Source organism: Theropithecus gelada, chromosome 6 (genome assembly GCF_003255815.1).
Source record: "Theropithecus gelada isolate Dixy chromosome 6, Tgel_1.0, whole genome shotgun sequence".
NCBI classification, from domain to species: domain Eukaryota; kingdom Metazoa; phylum Chordata; class Mammalia; order Primates; family Cercopithecidae; genus Theropithecus; species Theropithecus gelada.
Window position 1 is genome coordinate 52,091,660 of NC_037673.1, and position 20,591 is coordinate 52,112,250.

At 50.4% G+C, this 20,591-nt stretch overlaps 2 protein-coding genes across 2 annotated transcripts; both read right to left on the reverse strand.

Moving 5' to 3' along the window:
• Positions 1-820: 820 nt before the first annotated feature.
• On the reverse strand, positions 821-8,566 carry MCIDAS (multiciliate differentiation and DNA synthesis associated cell cycle protein). The gene is made up of 7 exons (XM_025388985.1): positions 8,276-8,566; positions 8,092-8,188; positions 7,833-7,924; positions 4,194-4,266; positions 3,419-3,642; positions 2,256-2,366; positions 821-2,031 (listed from the first exon to the last, which is right to left on the reverse strand). Exons 1-7 carry the CDS (start codon positions 8,393-8,395, stop codon positions 1,591-1,593), a joined length of 1,158 nt encoding a protein of 385 aa, XP_025244770.1. The 5' UTR covers positions 8,396-8,566; the 3' UTR covers positions 821-1,590.
• Positions 8,567-12,123: 3,557 nt separating this feature from the next.
• CCNO (cyclin O) lies at positions 12,124-14,744 on the reverse strand. Its single transcript, XM_025388218.1, has 3 exons — positions 14,100-14,744; positions 13,326-13,511; positions 12,124-12,832 (listed from the first exon to the last, which is right to left on the reverse strand). Exons 1-3 carry the CDS (start codon positions 14,478-14,480, stop codon positions 12,347-12,349), a joined length of 1,053 nt encoding a protein of 350 aa, XP_025244003.1. The 5' UTR covers positions 14,481-14,744; the 3' UTR covers positions 12,124-12,346.
• Positions 14,745-20,591: the final 5,847 nt, after the last annotated feature.

Consider the following 20,591-nt stretch of genomic DNA (forward strand, 5'->3'; position numbering starts at 1 on the left):
TTTTAAAAACTCTAGTCATAAGACATACAGAAAAAAAAACCCTATATATTTAAAACTTTTTGGTTATTGTAGGTAAAGCATTATAAGAATACTCATTAAGGAGAGAGGAAAAGACGTGACAAGCTGATTGTTCTGGGGGACAGGTTAAGAGGTTGGGGGGAAGTGATTTGTTTTTTCTTATCCCGAACTCTGGTAACTTTATATATGAGCTGATGAAAAAAATTCTGGACCATCCACTGTACTTTTTAAGAGTCCATTTGTTAGATAAAATATGAGGAAATATGGTCTATTTTATCACTTTTTTTTGGTTTCTAAATGGCTATTTAAATACAGATAACAGTACATACATGACAAACTGGAAGGGCAGGTTCTGCCACACTGCCAAATCACCTGTTACCTGATATCTCCTCTCAGAACCAGCAATGCAGTGTGGCGTAACACAGTTGGAAACGTACCTAGGCTGGGCCCCCAAGTGCAAGAAGTAGCCCTCGTGTTAAGAACTGTGAAGGTCAGGACAAATCACTACTTGACATATGCCACTCACATAATTTCAGAAATGAGTAGAAAAAAGAACCCCAGACAAAAGGGAATAGAAGTCAAGTCAAAGTGAAGGCACACTGACTTTTTATAGTTAAGTTTTTCTTACAAGTTATATAAATCAAGCCAAGAAATGTAAAATATGACTGTGCACCCATTTTATCTGTGCAGTTTAAATAGGTAGTTTTACCTCGATCAAGATTTCCACACTTGATTTCTGGCGGAAAAAAAAAAAAAAAAGGGAACACCCTTTTTCATGTGGTATATGCCATTTTCTTAAAACAATGTATATTTCTCATTAACACTGTTTGCTTTTTAGGTGGTTATTCTATTTGCACAAATAGAACTGTATGGATAATTAATGTAAACCTTTACCATAAATCTTCTAAATTATATGAATGATCATTATAAACAAATGTGCTTAGCACCTATTTTGTTGATAACCCATTGCCTCTCAGAATCTGCCTTTTCCGAAGACAACTGTTTAGGTTACCTCTCCCGATTTCGTATTCTGGCCACCAAAATAAAAGTTTTCAATAGTAACAAAATTAGGTGTCCTTTCAGGACTGAGGGAAGTTGAGTGATGTATAAAAACATTCACCCAGAAACCAGGCTTCTGGGCCTAGAGTCCTTAAATGACTAGTGAAAGTGATTGAAAGGTTCCAGTGTTTCCCATTGCAGGAAATTACTTAACCTGTTAGAGCCTTCTTTTCCTTCTTATAATATTAGGGCATTATATAATTATAAAAGTAGCTATGGTTTCTAAATCCCTCCCTGCTCTAAAAATACATAATTCAAAGCTGCTAAAAATAAATACTTTTAAAATTGGCTGTGACATATGTGACATACACATACATACAGAGTTTCACTGTGACAAGGGGAAGGGCTATACAATGTTTTGTAGCAGACATTTACAGTGCATCGGTATCAAGACGCTTATGTTCCTGAAAAAAATGTTTCAGGGTGGCATTCACTCTGCAGGGAAAGTTCTGGGAAGCCTCCAGGCACTTCAGTGGAAATACAGGGCAGTGTTTTGGGGGACCACATCACAGCTCAACTGGGGACCCAGCGGAACTTGTAACCCCCATTGGCTGTTCTGATGGTGAAGGCATTGCCCTGGGGGAAGGCGAGGGTTCGGATGGTGCTGTGGCTGCGGATGGGGGTGCTGAAGGAGCCGCCCTCCTCCAGCTCACTGTGACTCAGGTTCAACGCTCTCGTGCTGCAGTCGGTGTGCAGCCCCCGGAAGGTGCCGTGCAGGTTCCCGGGCCTGGTGTCCGTGTTGGCGGGCTCTGGCTGCAGTCGGGGCCGCTTGTGATCGCGGCTCTGCAGGGCTTCATCGCAGCGCTCGGAAATCTCCCTCAGGATGGCGTCCACTTCCGCGCAATCCTGCCCCGCAGCGCTGACCAACTCCTCCAGGCTCCTTTTGGCCTTTGCCTTAAGCAGGAAGGGCTCGGCCGCCGCCCCACAATCCCTGGACTGTGTGATCATCAGCTTCTACGAAAGACGGGGAAGAGCGCCGCCCTGGGGCCTGCCGGACCCCCCGGGTTCGGTGCGTGCAAAAGGTGACCTGGGCACGCTACGCACCACGCACCCAGCGGTCCTTTTCTCTCCGGGGCCCCCACCGGGTCCCAATGCTGGGCGCAGGGTTGGGGGCGGGGATGCACTGAACAGTTCAGTTCCGACGTGCTGCAGTTCCCACACGCCCGCGCCCCACTTACATCCAGCACCGAGGCCAGGTGCCGGGTTCGGCTGGCAAGTTCCTTCAGCTGCACGTTCCGCTCCTTGAGCGAGGCGATCTCCTCCTGTTTCTGGGTCAGCGTCACGTGCAGCTGCAGGATGAGACCCAAACATTCAGGGGTAGGCACTGTGCTGGGTCGCGTCTGCATATCTGGCATGAATCAAACCCAGATACCCAGATCCTCACGTCTCATCAGAAACTGGGGACGCACGGGCATTTACGCTAGTGAGAATAATCATCATTTGTTATTTGTTTTAAAACAAAGCACTTGGACAAAATTTATCTCCATTAATCCTCAGTGTAGCGTGCTGATAAAGAGTACTGACTTGGGCAACAGGCAGATCTAGGTTCTGTTACTGAGGTTCAACAATCCTACGTCTCGATATCCTTGTAAAACGGGGCTAGTAAGAGTATCTAGTTCAATGATTGTGAGCATTAAGTGGGAAGAAGAAGTATAAATTGGTAAGTCCAGGGCCAGGCACATAGAAAAAGCCTTCAATAAATATTGGCGTCCCTATTAAAAATCTGGCAGGCACTGTGCAATACATGTATGCAACACAACTGCCTTGTACCCCTAAATCCCTCCAAATAAAACAATTTTTAAAAATAAATAAAATGGCCAGGTGCAGTGACTCACGCCCATAATCTCAGCACTTTGGGAGGTTGAGGCGGATGGATCACCTGAGGTCAGGAGTTCAAGACAAGCGTGGCCAACATGGTGAAACCCCGTCTCTATTAAAAATACAAAAATTAGCCAAGTGTGGGGGGCACGCGCCTGTAATCCAGCTACTTGGGAGGCTGAGGCACGAGAATCGCTTGAGCCTGGGAGGCGGAGGTTGTAATGAGCTAAGATTGAGCCACTGAGCTCCAGCCTGGGTGACCGAGTGAGACTCTGTCTCAAAATTAAATGAATAAATAAATATTAATTAAAAATAAAATAAAAATCGAATGGGGTAGAATTATTCCCACTTAGTGAATTTGGAAACAGATGGAGCCACCAGAGCAATGGCAGCTACGTGAACCACCAGTCAGTCCACTGATTCCGACTCACAGGACCTCATCCTTGCCCTTGCAAACCCCACTTCCACCCTCTATATCCTGTCCCTGCCGCAGGATTCCTGGTCGCCAGGGCAGTGTCCCTACTTGATTATTTTCAACGAGCGCGTCTCCCAGCGCTCTCTGGTTCTGGTCTGCCACCTCCTTCCAGTACTGCTCAGGCGGGGGCACGTCTGGAGGGCGCAGCGGTGGTGACTGCAGAGCCCGTGGGTCCAGTGGCGGGGAGAGGCAGGGCCCGAATGGCGACATGTCGCAAGGAGAGAAGGGGAAGTCTCTGCTGGCCAGGGTAGGCGACATCATAGAGGATGAGTCTGGAAAAGAGCAGGAGCTGGATTTGCAGCCTCAAACTCATGCCCAGCTAGTTACAGGAGCAAAATGCCACTCTGGGTGTAGGGTTTATGTAGAGATTTTTTTTTTATTAAATTAAGCACCCCTTACTCCTAAACGCGTGATTATGAGGCCCTTCCTGATGGCCTGTACATACACAGTAGGTATCCATCATATGCCTGTTAAGTTTACCTGAATTCAATCAAGAAAACTTCCCTGGGCCTGCACACACAGGCCTTCGATCCCCTGCGCACTCGTCACTCAACCTCCCCTGCCACACTACAGGATAGGGCTCCCTCTCCCAGAACTCACACCGATCCCAGATAAAGCGCTATGTAGATCCAGCGGTTCCACTTCTCAACTGGGGGAGAGAAATGTCCTAAATATGGAAAAGCCTGACTTTTTGATGAGTTGCTGGAGAGTCGCTGACAGTTGGCTGGGTTTACCACCTTGGCGACCACGAAATGTGAACTAGTCTGATTTGGGACTGGGGGACACCCCCGCTGTTACTTAACTGCCAGGAGACTGCACTTGCCTGCAATGAGATCATCCACCGTGTCTCTGAAATCCTGCAGATCGAAGTCCACTTCCGTTTGGAGGGAATGGTTCTGAAATAAACAAGACGTGTACACTAGTTAACGAGTCTGGCGTTAGAAAGCCTTCAATAAATATTGGCGTCCCTATTAAAAATCTGGCAGTCACTATGCAATATATGTATGTAACACAACCGCACTTGTACCCCTAAATCCCCACCAAATAAAACACTTTTTGTGGCGGGTCCGGAACCCTTTCTAGACCGACAGACCTCCTCCCGGGCTAGGCGGCGGTCTGCGCGCACTCCTGTCGGTCGGCAGCCCAGTCTGGTACCCGAAAATTCAAGCCCCATCCGAGACAGGGAACCCAGCAGGCTTGCACCTCCACGGTGGGGAGAGGTAGGCAAGGAGCGCGACACTGACTCAGGGAAGGGGGCAGCAGTTCGCGGCTCCTGCAGAGCGACTGCGTAGCAGGCATGGGTCCTTCCGCGCGCGGTGCGGGGGCCCAGCGCCGGCTCCGGGCAGCTGAGTAGCCCGCCACCCTCCAACCAGCTAAGCAGCTGTCTCCGTGAGGCCCGGCGGTTCCCCATGCGCCCGCGAAATTTCAACTCCCACTCAACAGCGACCGGCCACCGAGCCGCCGCTGTAGGAGCAGAGAGCACGTCTTGAACACAGGATCTTTCCACCCAAGACCCGACAGCGTGTAGGGGCCTCCAGAGCAGTAATTTGAAGCCGCGTTTCCCGCCAAGGTTCGGCCTCAGCTAACCGCCCCGCCCCTGCAACCGAGCGGGAGGTAAGCTGTGATTCGAGGGGCCAGGGGCATATGGGAAATGCTTCTGTTACGCACACAGCCAGCGTGGCCTCCATTGCTCTTTTCAGTTCCCAAAAAGTTGGGAGTACACTTTTCTCATACAGCCGGTGCACCTCCAACATCTTTAACTATATTCTCCTGGCCTCCTGCAGGGTGTCTGGGTGTGTGAGGGGAAAGGGTGCGTGAGGGGCTGGAGGCATGGGCTTTCTTGTTCCCTTAACTCATGGACATTTAGAGTTGATGAAAAACGCTTTTACACAGTCTCTCAGTTCATCCTCACACCAGTGTGGGAAGCAGGCGGGGCCTGGGAACTGATTCCTCTTTGAGGAAGAATCTGAAGCTCAGAGAGTTATCCAGTCACCCAGCTCTGAAGTAGTGGAATGGGGCCTCCTGCCCCCATACTTCATTTCCTTCAGCTTTTCTCTCTTTTTAGGAAAGCTGGCTTCCACTGAAGACAGCACAGGGAAGGGGACAGGAGTCTCAAGGGCCATGGTGTGAGAAGATGCATCCAATAGCCTACCAGAAAGACTTGTTATACTGAATGCACTGTTGATTCATTCCTTTGTGCTCATCATACTGTTGTCCCAAAAGCCCTTCTTTACTGTTCAAATACTTCTGGGAAAAGGAACTTACTCTGTCCCTAACTTCAAAAAATGTACAAGTATCAGTTTTCCCTTGGGAGAAAAGTGTTAAGCAGGGAGGCCTCTAGCACCTCTGCCACGAGTTGGACGCTGAGACTATAAGGGAAAGGAGATGAGAAAGGAAGGACTGAGGGCCCCAAACAAGTCCTGGAGCATGAGTTCTGCCCTGGTTGAAGGGGCTCATTCTTCAAGAACTGGAAGGTCTCCTCCTCAGTAGGGATTTGAGAAAAGTCTCATGAGAAGACTGGAGGCCAACTCAGGAATTGGGGCCCTGGAAATGCTACCTGTTATACCAATCCAGGTTTTGGCCCATTCTGAACCTCAAACATTTCTAGAGCACTTCCTCTCTCTGTCCACCTTCCCCAGCAGGAAAGGAATGGGGAAATGTGATCTGAGTGTCCCAGGGGTCTCCCCAAGTGTTCCTCCCTTAGGGGCCTCTTTCCTCTGAACCAGTTCTGTCTTTCCCAGGAAAAATCCTGGATTTTTTGGTCCATCTGATGTGAGCTCTGTCCTTGAAACTTCGAGGCTGGGCATAGTGGCTCACGCCTGTAATCTCAGCACTTTGGGAGGCTGAGGCAGGCAGATTGCTTGAGCACAGGAGTTCAAGACCAGCTTGGGTGACATGGTGAATCCCCATCTGTACAAAAAGTACAAACAAACAAACCAAAAACTAGCTGGCTGTGGTGGTGTGCACTTGTAGTCCTGGCTACTTGGGAAGCTGAGGTGGGAGGATCGCCTGAGCCTGGGAGGTCCAGGTTACACTGAGCCATGATCATGTCACTGCACTCCAGCCTGGGTGACAGAGTGAGATCTTGTCTCAAAAAAAGAAAAAGAAAATAAACAAAATGAAACTTTGAATTCTACCTCCCCAATTAGATAAATCTGGCATTTCTCCAACTACAAAAGCAAGAAAAAAATTACTAACAAAGAGCATGATGCCAAATTTAAAATCTGTATACTTAGACAAACATTCAACGAGAGCTGCTTGGGCTTTCTTACTTGCACAATAAACATGTTGGGGTAAGGGAGTGACCTAGGCCTCTGGGTCAGTTGGAAGATGCTCAGGCATTATCTTTCCTTATTTGATCATCCAGATCTAAAAAGAACAATTAAATGCCCTCTACAGTGCAATGCCCACTCCCAACTCTTGCCTTAACAATCTCTGCTCTCAGCGGCCACCTAAACTGAGTCTCTCTATGCCCTATCCCAAGGTTCTAGGAGGCTCTTGGAGGAGGGCTGAGAAGTTTTGCTCCACCACCACTCCCAGTTCTGGGAAGTGGTCAGGTCTTTGTAGAGTTCTGTACTGGGCCTGTCTGCAGACCCCAGACCTATTGCAAGAAGCTGGAACTGGCACTTTTCCTGGGGGTTGCATCTGTTTAAGACCTCCTGTCCATCTGGGCACTTCATGTCCTACCCATGAGCCAGGCTTCTGGCCTCCCAGACACCATTCTGGGAGACTCCCTTCTCTGCCTGGGAAGCGTCAGCACCAGCAAGTGTGGAAGTGGGATGGGAGTGAGAAGACAGGTTTGGTGGGAAAGAAAAAAGTCAAGTGCCTTTTTGCCCCATCATGGCAAGTGACTAGAGCTTTTTGAAGGGCGGAACAGGACTTTGAAAAAGTGCCCAATTGCTGAAGGACCATCTCTGCAGAGAGGAACATTTTCTGCAAGATTACTTCCAGAGTCCTTTGTCCTTCCTGCTTCTTCCAACTGCAAATTCTCTTGCTCTTTTCCAGTCTTTGATAGAGGAGTTATCCATCAACCTCCACTCTCTTTAGATACCCACGGAATGAAAATGGGCAGGAAGGGGGTGTTGGGAGAACTGATAGGACATGCAACAGGTGCCCAGTGCGCAACTTTGCTCCCACCCACCCGCCTGGTCTCTCTGTGCGCAATCTTGTCACAGCTCCAATGAGTAGATAGGGAGGAGAATGGGAGGGGAGGCCTCCAGGTGAGCCCGACTGTACCAAGTTGGTCAAATCAGCTCCAGTGGATATGTGGCCTTCATAACATACTAGGATGGAAGTAGAAGTTCTGATCTGGGAGGCTCAGGTACCTGCCCGATGCTTCCCCTCACCAGCTGAATGTGCCTGCGCTCCTGACCCGAGTGGAGCTTTTGGGGAATTAAAACCACCACCCCGAGGGGGGTTTGGGCTTGGTGAAACCAGGAGGCTCCACGAGAAGGGGAGGTACCTGCGAGGCGGCCAGGTCACCACCAGGCGGCGCGTCGGACCCGAGTAGCGAAGAGCAGTCAGCGAGGTCCTGCAGGTCTATGGTGGTGAGGGCTGTGCGGGGAGACCCGGGGACACGCGCCGGGCGGACCTTGAGCCTCTCCGCCAGGTTCGCCGCTAGGACGTCAGAAGCCGGGGGAGAGAAGCTCCTCCGAGCCGCGCGCGCCGCACCCTCCCGGCGCGGGGAACCCGAGGGGTAGCGTGGGTGCCACGGGGCTCACCTGGCAGCGCGGTGGGCTGGGCCTCCGGAGGATCCTCGTACACCGACACCGGGATCCCGCCTGTGCATCCGGGGAAGAACTTCCGCGGAGGAGCGAACTGGCAGGGCATACAAACGGTGATCGCGGGTCAGCCCTCGGGGCACGGAGCGCGCAGACCCCGCCCGGCCCGAATCAACCGCCCCACCTTCCTCTCCGGCTTCCCCGGCTTGCAGAGCAGCGCCCGGCCCGGCAGTGCCAGCATTCTGTTGGGACAGATGCTATCGAAGGCCCGGCGGCCGGCCGCGCCGCCTCCGCACGCCTGCATCCTGCCTCCTGCCTCCCGGCGCCGACTGCTCGGAGGCGGCGGCCCGGGCTGGGGCAGCGATCCACACCGTGCACTCCCTTCCGCGCCTGCAGGCTCCGAAGCCAGCCAGAGGTTGGGGCAGGCGCGTGGCCGAGGAGCAGCCGAGAGGCTGCGGAGGAGGTGCGGAGAGACGGCGGGGGAGGGGAAAGACCGCCGCGCGGGAGGGGCGGCTCGCGCCTGAGCGCCAGAGGTGGCGCCTTCAGCCCGGGACAATCTGCGCGCGGGCGGAGGCGTTAAACCCAACCTGGCAACCGCGCTTCCCCCGGGAGCCGCCAGCGCGGGGCCCCGGCCCGCCAGCGCCGTTTCGGCTAGCGTTGGCGCCGCCGCCTCCCGGCCGCGCCAGGCGAAGAGAGGGAGAAGGAGGGGTGGGCGAGCGCCAGTCTCCCTCGCCCTGGGTACGGTCTTCCCGCTTACGGACAGCGGGAACGGCAAAGTTCACGATTCTTATTTCCTTTTCTTCCCACTCCAGCCACAAGGCGCACGAAATAAACGTGGAGTGACACCCGCCAGTGCTAGACTCCGGCCTTTGCGCTCCCCTCGGGATTTAGTAAGGATGTAGAATACCGGCAGGGACGCCCCGGAACAGCCCCTTTATTACAGAAGCCCCTTCCCTCAAACCTGAACCTTATCCTGGGTCCTGACTCCTGAATTTCCACGTGGTCTCTTTTGGCCTGAGGCCAAGAGCCCCGCCCCGTTCCCCAAGCCCCACACGCTTCTCGGCAGTGGCGCGTGAGCACAGCCTTTAAAATACCGTCCGTTAAGAAAAAGTGACACTACGAACCCTCCTCCACTGTCTGAAAACGCCACAGTGGACAGTCCCGAATCCCCAAAAACCCTGTTCCTGCCTCTCCTAGTGGCCTCAGCGGCCCATCGCAACGTTTGGCTGGTCTCTTCACTGTTGTAGTTGCCATTCCCAACCCGACACCTCTCCAACGAATGGGCATTTTCCTGAGTCGGAGGCATCTCCCAGGGAGGGGCATCCTTAGGCGAGGGACCTTTCTCAGGACCACTCATATTCATCCAATTTGAACAGTTATCTGAAATTGGAATCTTTGTGTACCCCCCATATTGGGCACCTTGTTTTCCCCTTATACCTAGTAGTAGTAGTTAAAGAGCCTCTAGCAGGAAACAAGATGCCCTAACAGCGGTGGAAGGTAATCCAATGGTAGAGCTGGAATAGACTGAGACCCTCTGACCACAAGTAGGTGCAGAAACTGAATTGAGGTGAGGCCAGCCAGCTAGAGTTGGTGTGGTATGGCTGATGGTGAGGAGCTCTGGCTTTAGGGTCAGAGTGCCTGAGGAACCAGGTCCATGAGCCCTAGGTCTTTAGGAAAAAAAAGTTACACTGGCCTCAAGAGAGTTGCTGTGAAGATGAGTGAGATTATTTGTGTAAAGTGACTGGTGCTTAGTATGGGTAAATTAGCGATTTTTTAAAAAGGCTTTTCAGCTGTATTTCCAGCTTCCCACAACTTGTTCCTAGCCCTGTCTCCTGTTTCCTCTGGTTCCTGAGTAGCACAACCACCAGCCAGTCCATCTCCATCCCCATCCTCGCCCACTTTCCAGCATTTAAAATGAGTAGGGAAGCTCTTAGCTGAGTTTTGGGAAGATCTCTACACATGCAGATCATCACAAAATTTCCAGGATAGGCCCATTTTCCAAATATTCGTCAATGAGTTCTAAGTTGGAGTAGACAAAAATATGGGCATTGCACATTATGTTTTAACAGGAACTGGAATAGCATGATAATGTGACTCCTAGGCTGGATGATTCTGGAACCAGTAACTCATAGCAATCTTGGCTGATTAATGGAGCAGATACTGGTGAAGACAACTCCCCTCAAAGTCACTCTTTTGCCTGGGAGCCAGACCGCAACCCCTCACAACCAAGCAGAGGGCCCTAATAATTTGTGATTTGAAACAGGTGATATGATCTTCCTCCTACTTTTTCACTATCACAGAGCAGCTTTTACACAAATAGCTTGGCGATCACCACTTCCTTCTTCCACAGCTAAGAAGGAGAAAGTTCCTAGAGAGTTTAGCATAGCAATATGTCAGAAGAGGCATTCAAGGGACGGAGAGTAAGGCACCCCTGGCTCTGAGAATGCCTGGAAGACACACTTTGAGAGAAGTGCAAAGAAGTTTCTCTAAATTTGTTTTGAGTTTGCTTTTTGTGTTTGTCATACATTTTGATTTATTCTAGGTGCAGGGGAACATGACAGATTTTCCCCCAAAAAATTATCACTTTTTTCAACCATATAGAAAATTTGAAAGAACAGTACAATGAACAACCATATGTTCAACCCCACCCAAATGTTATTTTCCCATATTTGCTGTTTCTTTGCTCCAAGTTTTTCTGCAGAACTCCTCTCCTCCCATCACTGTGCATGTTACCACTAGCCTTTATTTCTCAAGGGCTTTCTATGTGCTGGGGGACCTGTGCTGGGCGATCAGTATGGACCATCTCATTAGAGCTATACTTCCACCCTACTAAATAGGCTCTATTGATATTCCCATTTTTATAGATGAGACATAGGCATAGATATGTGACTTGCTTAAGGTCACCTGGCAAACTGGATACAGAGCCCACTTAGTGAATCACTATACTACCTTATAACAAGTAAACTTAATCTCATTTAAGCTTCTCAATCTCATTTAGACTTACAACAACTTCGATATCAATTGTACAGCTCAGAGAGGATATGAAATTTGCTAGAGGTGACAGAGCTGAGATTCAGTGCCTGCATCAGATTCATGACAGTGAGACTGAAGGCAATATGACAGGTGGAGTCAAAACTCCAGCAAGCCTCTGTCTCATTTCTCAATTCGGTTTTCTCACAACTGTAAGACGATTCCTGTAACGTGACTGTGGTACAGACTGTGCTGGCTCTCCAGATGTGTTCTCTACAGTCCCTAGTGAATGGGGTGCACTGAGTAAATAACTATCTGCCACCTATCTCAGAAAGAGGGTGTTTTGAGAATTACCGGAAACCTGTCAGTGGGGGACATTTAGCAGTGTGGCTAAGAGTGGGACCCTAGACTCAGATCCTGGCTACTCCACTGTTGTTTAATTTAGGTTCTGCGCTCCAGTGTCCTCCTCTGAAAAATGGGATAATAGACTCTGCTCCACAGAGTTGCTGGAAGAATGAAATAACAAATGCTGAACACAGTACCTACTACATAGTTAATGCTCAATATAGCCATTATGACTATTATGCCGGTTACTTTGGGCTCACATGTAGCAGCATGAACAGCTGGACCATGTGATTGCAGGGTAAATGGGCTCGACCTGCAGTGGCCATGACCAGAGTCAAATCCTTGGTTTCCAACATAACTCCAGTTGAACACGGGACTCTCCATGCCTGGATATTGCTTGCTTTCCCCCACCTCTGCTAGTGTGCCTGTGTGGTCCCCAAAAGCTTCCCAGCCCCACATCTGCCTCACCAGCAAGTACAACCCTCTGGACAGCATAGAGGTTCTCTTCGAGGGTCACAGGACCCAAGACATCAGGTGATCCTGACTCCACTAATCTCTGGAATTCAGTATCTAGGACCTCGCCTGACCTGGTGTTTCCACAGAGATCCCAATTACGGAGTGAACCCAGAGGGAAGGGAAAATCCCGCAAACGTTGCCAACCACCACCATTCCTGAGCTGAATTCACCTTCCCTCCCCGCAGACAGACACTCGCAGGATTTAGACAAACCACAACTGTTTATTGGAGAAAGACTCAGCTCCCTCATGTGCTCGCTGCAAAATAAATAAAATACCAGATGCTACTATCGTACACTATTTACAACCTGCAGTTGACCAAGCAGGTCCTGAAGCCTTCTCTGTGGACCCATACTGCACTCTTCTGAGGCTATGGGAGAGGTCCAGCAGCCAGGCCAGGTACTAAAAGGAAACCAAGGGTCTGTTTTATTTTGAGCTCGGGGGCAGGCTGCACTTCTCGCAGATCTGAACGGGCAGCATGTGAGTCAAGGAAGTACTGTTTATGGCCACCAGCAGCTGCAACTTGCCCAGGCAGTCCTCCAGCGCCACCTCCGGGTGGTCTCCCAGGCGCAAGTCCACGGGCCGCGGGACCCGCAGCATGCGGTCCGCCAGCGCCAGGCAGCAGATCGCCAGGAGGGAAGGGGAGTAGCTGGTGAAGGCATAGTCGGCCAGACTCAGCTCTGCCACCCCCCGCGCCAGGGCTTGCGCTTCCAGAGCTTCGGAGACCTCAGCCTGCCCCGCCTCCACGCGAGCCTGCGTGAAATGCTCCAGGAAGAAGCTAATGGTGGGCGCACCCAGTCTGAAGTGCAGCTTGTGCAGCACGATGCACTCGAGGTTGCAGAGCTGCTGCCGGGAGAAGGCGCCGCAGCACAGGGCCAGAAGCTGCTTCACGCGCGGCGGGTGCACCTCCACCTGCAACACAGGGCGCACTCAACCCCGCCTTGCGGCTTCCCGGGCCCGAGGCCCACCCCAGTATGAAGCCCGGGACTTTCCCTATCCCTTCCAGAGAGACAGCCGGGGCTCTGCCTCTCCATTGCTTCCACGTAAGTGACCTGGGGCGTACTTCCAGCGCAGTTGATCTAACTACTGTCCAACTAAAAATAAAGCTTGGGAAATTTTGAAGGCTTTTTCAGAGACTAGACTAGAGGTGACAAAAGAGCTGTTTGGGACAGATTACAGCTATTAGTCTTTTAGGCTATTTCTTTGGGGGCTCAGTGACAGGATTGTTCGTTTGTGGAGGAATTGTTAAGGCTAAGGGATATATGCATATGCAAATATCTGACAAAATGAGTTCTGGGAACCCAGCACTGAATCTTGCGCGCTAGAAAGACCGGCGGCCAGGGAGTGGCGGGGAGTTTGGCTGCGTCCCCAGATGCCGCGTGTACCTGTTTGATGCCCCAGGTACCTGTTTGCAAGCGATGAGCAAGGAGGTGACCCCGAGCAGCTGGAAGCAGTCTGCAGCCACCGGCGTGGTGGTGAGGAAGCGGTCCAGAGTGTTCACCGTCAGGCACAGCGACTCGAAGGAGAGGCCGAATTGGCGGTGCACCGGGATCAGCCAGCTGAGCAGCTTACAGCGGGATTCCGCCGTCACCTGCCGGGAGGGAGAGGGGAGGCGGCCCGCTGGGCTTAGGGTGGAGAGGGACTGTGGGAGGGAAGGAAGGGCCAAGAAGAATCGGGGAGCTTCCCCGGAGAGAGGCAATAAGATTTCAGAGAGAAACGCAATGGAAACTGGGAAACGCGTGGGCCGTGCTGAGCCGGAACACCGGGATTGGGACCTGGCCCAGAGAGCGTCGAACACATTACTTCGAGTAATGCGCTCAGCAATTCAAAGGAAGGGGAGGGGTTCCATTTTGCAGATGAAGAAAGAAGCTCAGGGGTGTTAAATAACTTGCCTGAGTTCGGTAGGAGTCCGGACTCAACCTAGAAACGAATTGCTCTCTACCTTGCCCCACTAGCCAGCTTGGGACTTGGGGCAAGTCCCTCAAGCCGTCTACGCCCCCCTTCTATCTGTAAAATGAGGCCGGTGACCCGCCCCTCCACGGCCCTTTCTGCTTCAACTGGGGGCGGGAGCTGGGCTGTCGCGGGCCCAGGCGCTCGGAGGGCCGACCCGGCAGGAGAGGAGACAGCCTGGGAGGAGAGGAAGAGCGGCGGCGGGGAGCTGGCTCTACCAGCACCTCACTTGTGGCTGCCGCGCCAGCGCCTCCCGCGGGTGGAAGTGGCTCTCCTGCGCCTTGCGGAAGGCGTAGCAGCTCTGGCCGTAGTCGCGGAAGGTCTGTAGATCTAGCTGCGCCAAAGGCTGGGCCGGGCCGGGCAGGGGGCTACCGCCCCGCGCCGCAGAGGGGCTGTCTGTGCCGTCTGAGCCGGAGCTGGGGGACTCGAACAGGTCGCAAATGCCGGAGTCTCCCGGGAGCGGGCACGGGTCCAGGGGCTGCAGCGGCTGCTTCCTCTGGAGGCGCGGACGCCTGCTCTTCTTCACGGGGGCGCGGAGGTTCTGGTCGTTGTCCCGCCTCCCCGCCCGGGCGGCGGGGCTTGAGGGGCTGGTGGGACAGGGGGTCACCATGATGCGGCCGGGTGGCCGCTTTACTACTTTCAACGCCCCGGCTGCGGCGGGTAGCAGACGCGCCCACGAAAGTGTGAAGGAGGCCGGGCTCAAAGGTTGGCGCGGCCCTAAGTACCCGGCCGGCTCCTTCTGCCTACCACACCCCCGGCCTCTCACTGGCTGAGCCCAGAGCGGCACCGGAGCCGCGATTTTCCGGCTGGAGAACCACTCGCTCGCCTCAGGGCGCAGGCAGCGCGTCGCCTCCGCGGCGCGCCAGTGGGAGGGGGAGCTGCAGCGCGCGCCGGGCGTCAGCCTTTCGCGCCTGCGTCCCGCGTTACCCGGGCAACCGGAACTCGGGTCGCTGCTGGAGGCCCGCACGCTGAGTGGGAGTGGGGCTGCGGCGGGCCGGGCCAAGTAGCTCCGCTGCGCCCGATAAAAGATTCTCCCAGGTGGCATCTCCCTGTCCTTGGCCAGATGGTCTCGACACGTGCGGGCACCTCTAACCCAGGTCGGTAATTTTGTAAAGGTCTGATCCTGAGTTCCAAACGAAAGTCTGGCTAGAGTTCTGTCAACACAGGAAAAGTTTTCTTCAGTGACCCAAACAAGCAATAGTGTTAATTCAGTTGCGTTTGTGGATTTTGTTTCGGTGGCTACCGTAGTAGCCAGTGCCCTTCCTTCCGCCGGCCTCGGGGAGCAGAGCCTCAGCAGGGCAGTCTGTGCTGCGGAATAGATTGGAGCTCCACCAGCCAGCCACGGCGTTCGCGCTCAAAACAAAACGGAAAACTGCCGGATGAACTTCAGTCGGCAAGCAAGTCTGCAGGCCGTGAAGACTTTCTCCCACACTTTTCACCCCAAGCCAAGTAAGCTGGGGCTGCAACGGTTTAAGAATGTTGGAAAGTTGCATTTCGAGTTTGATCGAATTGCTCACAGCCTGTTCCATTTTAGGTCATTAGCTTCTGGCCTTCTACCCCGCCAGCAGCCCAGTCCTTTCTTGGTTTTTCCCTGCTTCCTGCGTCTGCTCCTTCAGGGTGATAAACTCAGGGAAATTAAAGCTGGAATGGGGACGCCCAGCCCGACTGGGCGTGGCAGTTTCCTCAAGGCGCCTCGAGTTTTGTCCACAGACTCCTGTCCCGGTAGAAACTGGAGCCCCTCTCTGGCCTGACTGAATCTTCCTGAGGGTCTCTGACCCTATAGGAGAAGGGGTTCCAGGAGCACAAGTAACCTATAATCAACCTCACAGGCACTTAGCAACGGCAGAAAGCCTAGGTGCCCTCAGCCCCAGTGTTTTCCAGAGGCCCTCTAAGAGGCGAGGCTACTGGGTGCCAAACCAAGAGCAGGTTCAGCCACCTAACCTCATTACAGAAGAAAGCTGACAAATGTGCCTACCCAAAGTGCAAGTTTGTCTATGAAAATTTAGTAGATGGTGGGAAGGTGTCTCCTAGAGATGCAGGTGAAAGAAAAGGAATGGATTTTGGGTTCTGGCCACTGTTCCTCCTATTTCCTCCTAACTCTGAGCAAGCTCTCTATTCTTCTGCCCTAAATAATGTCATCTGGGCTGGGTGTGGTGGCTCACGACTGTAATCCCAACACTTTAGGAGGCCAGGGCAGGTGGATCACATGAGGTCAGGAGTTCAAGACCAGCCTGGCCAACATGGTGAAACCCCATCTCTACTAAAAATACAAAAATTAGCTGGAGGTGATAGCACACACCTGTAATCCCAGCTACTTGGGAGGCTGAGGCACGAGAATCGCTTGAACCTGGGAGGTGGAGGTTATAGTGAGCCAAGATCCTGCCACTGCACTCCAGTCTGGGCAACACAGCAAGACTCTTGTCACAAAAGAAAAATAAGTAAATAAATAATCTCATCTCTAACATGGGAGATAAGCTAAGAAACACTAGGAGTAGTACCAGGCCTTACCGCCTCTCAGACTATTGTTGGGGAACATTATGGGAGGAGCAGTTGACCCTGTGGAGGGGGCTCAGATATCAGACTTATTCCTAGAGAAGCTTTCTGGGTGAGGAGGAAGAATCCAGGAATTCTGATTTTTTCATATTGGCCCAAGTGGCCAGTGTGGTAAAGTGAAAAAGAGCAGGAAGTCAACTCCTTTTTCCTTTTTTTTTTTCTTTTAAAAATCTAATTATGCTTTCATCTATTTTTTTTTCTTTTTATGCTTTCATCTATTTTTTTTTTTTTTCTTTTTGAGACAGAGTTTCACTCTTGTTGCCCAGGCTGGAGTGCAATGGCACGATCTCTGCTCACCACAACCTCTGCCTCCTGGTTTCAAGCGATTCTCCTGCCTCAGCCTCTCTAGTAGCTGGGATTACAGGCATGTGCCACCACGCCTGGCTAATTTTGTATTTTTAGTAGAGACGGGGGTTTTTCTATGTTAGGCTGCTCTTGAACTCCCAACCTCAGGTGATCCTCCCGCCGTGGCCTCCCAAAGTGCTGGGATTACAGGCGTGAGCCACCGTGCCCGGCCATCTGTTTTTTTCTTTAAGACGGAAAGAGTCTCACTCTGTTGCTAGGCTGGAATGCAGTGGGGAGATCATGGCTTACGCAACCTCCGCCTCCCAGGTTCAAGTGATTCTCCTGCCTCAGCCCCCTGAGTAGCTGGGACAGCAGGTGCGCACTACCACGCCCAGCTAATTTTTGTATTTTTAGTAGAGACCGGGTTTCACCATGTTGGCCAGGGTGGTCTTGATTTCTTGACCTCGTGATCTGGCCGCCTCAGCCTCCAAAAGTACTGGGATTACAGGCGTGAGCCACCATGCCCAGCCTATTTTTTCTTTTTCTGAAAATCTAATTAGTGAAGTCAACTCCTGAGGGCAAAACTCTGGTTCTCTTATTGGTTGTCTTAGGCAAGACATTTCTCCCTCTCTCTGAGTCTCCGTTTCCTCATCTGTGTTTTTTTTTTTTTTTTTGGAGACAGTGTCTCGCTCTGTCGCCCAGGCTGGATGGAGTGCAGTGGCACGATCGCAGCTCACTGTAAGCTCCGCTTCCCGGGTTCACGCCATTCTCCTGCCTCAGCCTCCTGAGTAGCTGGGATTACAGGCACCCGCCATCATCCCCGGCTAATTTTTGTATTTTTGTAGAGATGGGGTTTCACCATGTTGGCCAGGCTGGTCTTGAACTCCTGACCTCAGGTGATCTGCCCGCCTTGGCCTCCCAAAATGCTGCAATTACAGGTGTGAGCCACTGCGCCCGGCCACACTGGAGCTATTCTGAAAAAAAGCACCATCATTTGATCCACCTGTGGAGATGAGACTCTCTTTGCACCATGCTCAAAATGCTTTGCACTCCCAGGGAGTTTGCCTGTAGTTAGAGTCAACTCCCAACAGGCGGTGCCTGAGCTTTGGCTTGATGGACGTATTCCTCAGTTTTCTGGAATGCCTGCTGTGCCAGGTGCTGGGTCTAAAACCGTAAGACTGCACGGGTCCTGCCCTCACAGAGCTGCATAGTTGTGGGGGAAACAAAGAGCCACTTGTTGCACTTGTTTAAATGATTACTGTGTGGTAAAGGATTACTGATAGAGGATTTACTGGATTTAGGGTTGACAGATAAAATACAGGACACAGAGTTAATTCAAATGTCAAAAAAACAAATGTTTAGCATTGAGTATGTCCCAAATATTGCATGGGACATATTTGTAAGAAAAAAATATTCATTAGTTATTTTACTGCAGGGAACATACTTATACTAAAAGATGATTTGTTGTTTATCTGACATTCAAATTTAACTGGGCATCCTGACATCTGGCAGCCCTACTTGGATGTCACAGAAACCCACAGTAGGAGCAATTAGCCTGGCCTGGAAAGGCCTCCCAAAGCAAGTGGTAGTTAAGCTAAGAGAGAAGGAGTTGGGTGGAAAGAAGAGAGGAGGGAGAAATCATTTTAAGTAGACTAGCAGGATGTGGGAGGTTCTGGAAGCAGCATGATTCCTGAAATGTTTTAGGGCCTACTTGATACAGAATGATTGGAACACAGGGTCAAAGGGAAGAGATGTAGGGGAAAAATGGCTAATACTTAAGTAAAACTTAGGTGCCAGGAACTTTATTATGCTCTTCATGTATATTATATTCATTTCATCTTCCCAGTAGCTCTGTGAGATCACTCCTATTATTTTCCCCATTTTATAGATGAGAAAACTGTGGCATAGAGAAGTGATTTCCCCAAAGTCACAAAGCTAGTAAATGGCAGAACCAGGTCAAACTTAGCCTAGCTCCTTGCTCCATAATCACCATGCTTCAATAGTAAGATCATACAGTGCTTTGTAAGCTACATTAAATGTTTAGACTTTACCTGAAGCCTGAAGCCACTGAAGAGGCCTGACCAAAGGAGAGAGAAGATCTTTTGTTTAAAAAATTACTCTAAAGCTGGGTGCCGTGACTCACACCTATAATCCCAGCACTTTGGGAGGCCGAGGCAGTCGGATCGCTTGTGCTCATGAGTTTGAGACCAGCCTGGGCAACATGGTGAAACCCATCTCTACAGAAATACAAAAATTCACTGGGAATGGTGGCATGTGCCTCTAGTTCCAGCTACTTGGGAGGCTGAAGTGGGATGGTGACTTGAGCCTGGGAGGCAGAGGTTGCAGCGAGCCAAGATCATATCACTGTACTCCAGCCTCGGCAATACAGCCAAATCTTGCCTTAAAAAAAAAAAAAAAAAAAAAAAAAAATTCAAATTACTCTAGCTGATATGTGGAAAATAGATTGGAGAAGAAAAGGTTGAAGGCCTGTTAGGTGCAGTAATTCAAACAAGAGAGGATTGTGGGTAATGAGGATGGAGAAAGGATATTAGATTCTAAATATTTAGGAAATAGATTACAAAGGGGGCTCCATGTTGGTTAAGTGAATTCAAGGAGCTCTGTGAGTCTGGCTTATATACTCAGGCAAGTGGGTTGGCAGGTAAAACAATGTAACCTGTCACTCTGTTTAAGGTCAAAGAGAAAGTTCCATGTTTCCATTCAATTAAGTCTTCACTGTAAAGATAGAGCTTAATCAGGATGCAAGTACCAAAAGACAATATTTACATAATGAATGAACATATGTAAATACCAGTGGTTACCTTTTGTTATCAATTGTTGCTTAGTTAAAACAATATCCCCAAGATTTTGACTGAATTAATGAAAATATTCAATATAAACTTGTATATGGCTCCACTGTGCATCATGGAATCTGGCAAAACCTTGAAAGGAGCTTTTCTTAGTATAGCATCTCAGTCATAAGCAGTCTTTTAATTCAGGGGATAGTTTTTACATTTTTTTCTAACTCTTAATATTGGATAAAACCTTATTTTAATTGATTTAACTTGTATAAAAAACCTTCTTAAACTTGTCTTCAAAGCTCAGGGCTAGGTTTTATATCTAGGACTTCTGTCCACTGCTTCCAAGAAAAGGCACAGTTGATCTCCCCTTGGTCATTTCTCCTCTCTAGATAGAGTAAGAAAGGAAATGGTCATCACGACATCCTTACCTCTTTCCTCTGCCGTCTGATGTTATAGCTTGTGCTTATTGTTAAAAGCAGTGTTTACTTTTAGTCATTCATTAATTTATTCATCAAATATTTTTTAAGTTCCTACTATGTACTAGGCACTTTTCTAGGTGCTGAGAATATCACAGTGAATAAAATAGACCAAAATTCCTGCCCTAATAAACTTTATGTTTTAGTGCGAGGAGACATAATAATCAAATAAATGTATGTTTATGTTAGATGGTGAAAAGAGCTAAGAAAATAAAGCAGGAAAGGGAAATGGGGAACTTTAGGGCATGGGGGTATAGGAATTTTAAATAAAGAGGTCAGGAAAAGCCTAATTGAGCTGTTGACATTTGAGCAAAGACCTGAACGAGTTGAGAGAGTGAATCATGCTTATTCTGGGGAAAGCGCATTCCAGGTGAAGGGAACAGCCATGTGCAAAGGCCCTGAAAGAGGAGCGTGCCTAGAGTAAGGGAGCAGAAGAGTGGGAGATGAAGACAGAGATTCTGAAAAGGGGTGTCTAGATTGTATAAATTAAATATATTATTACAATTAACTTCATCTATTTTTCTGGGTTTTTAAAATGTGATTTCTGGGCGTGGCACTGTGGCTCATGCCTGTAATCCCAGCATTTTGGGAGGCTGAGGTGGGTGGATC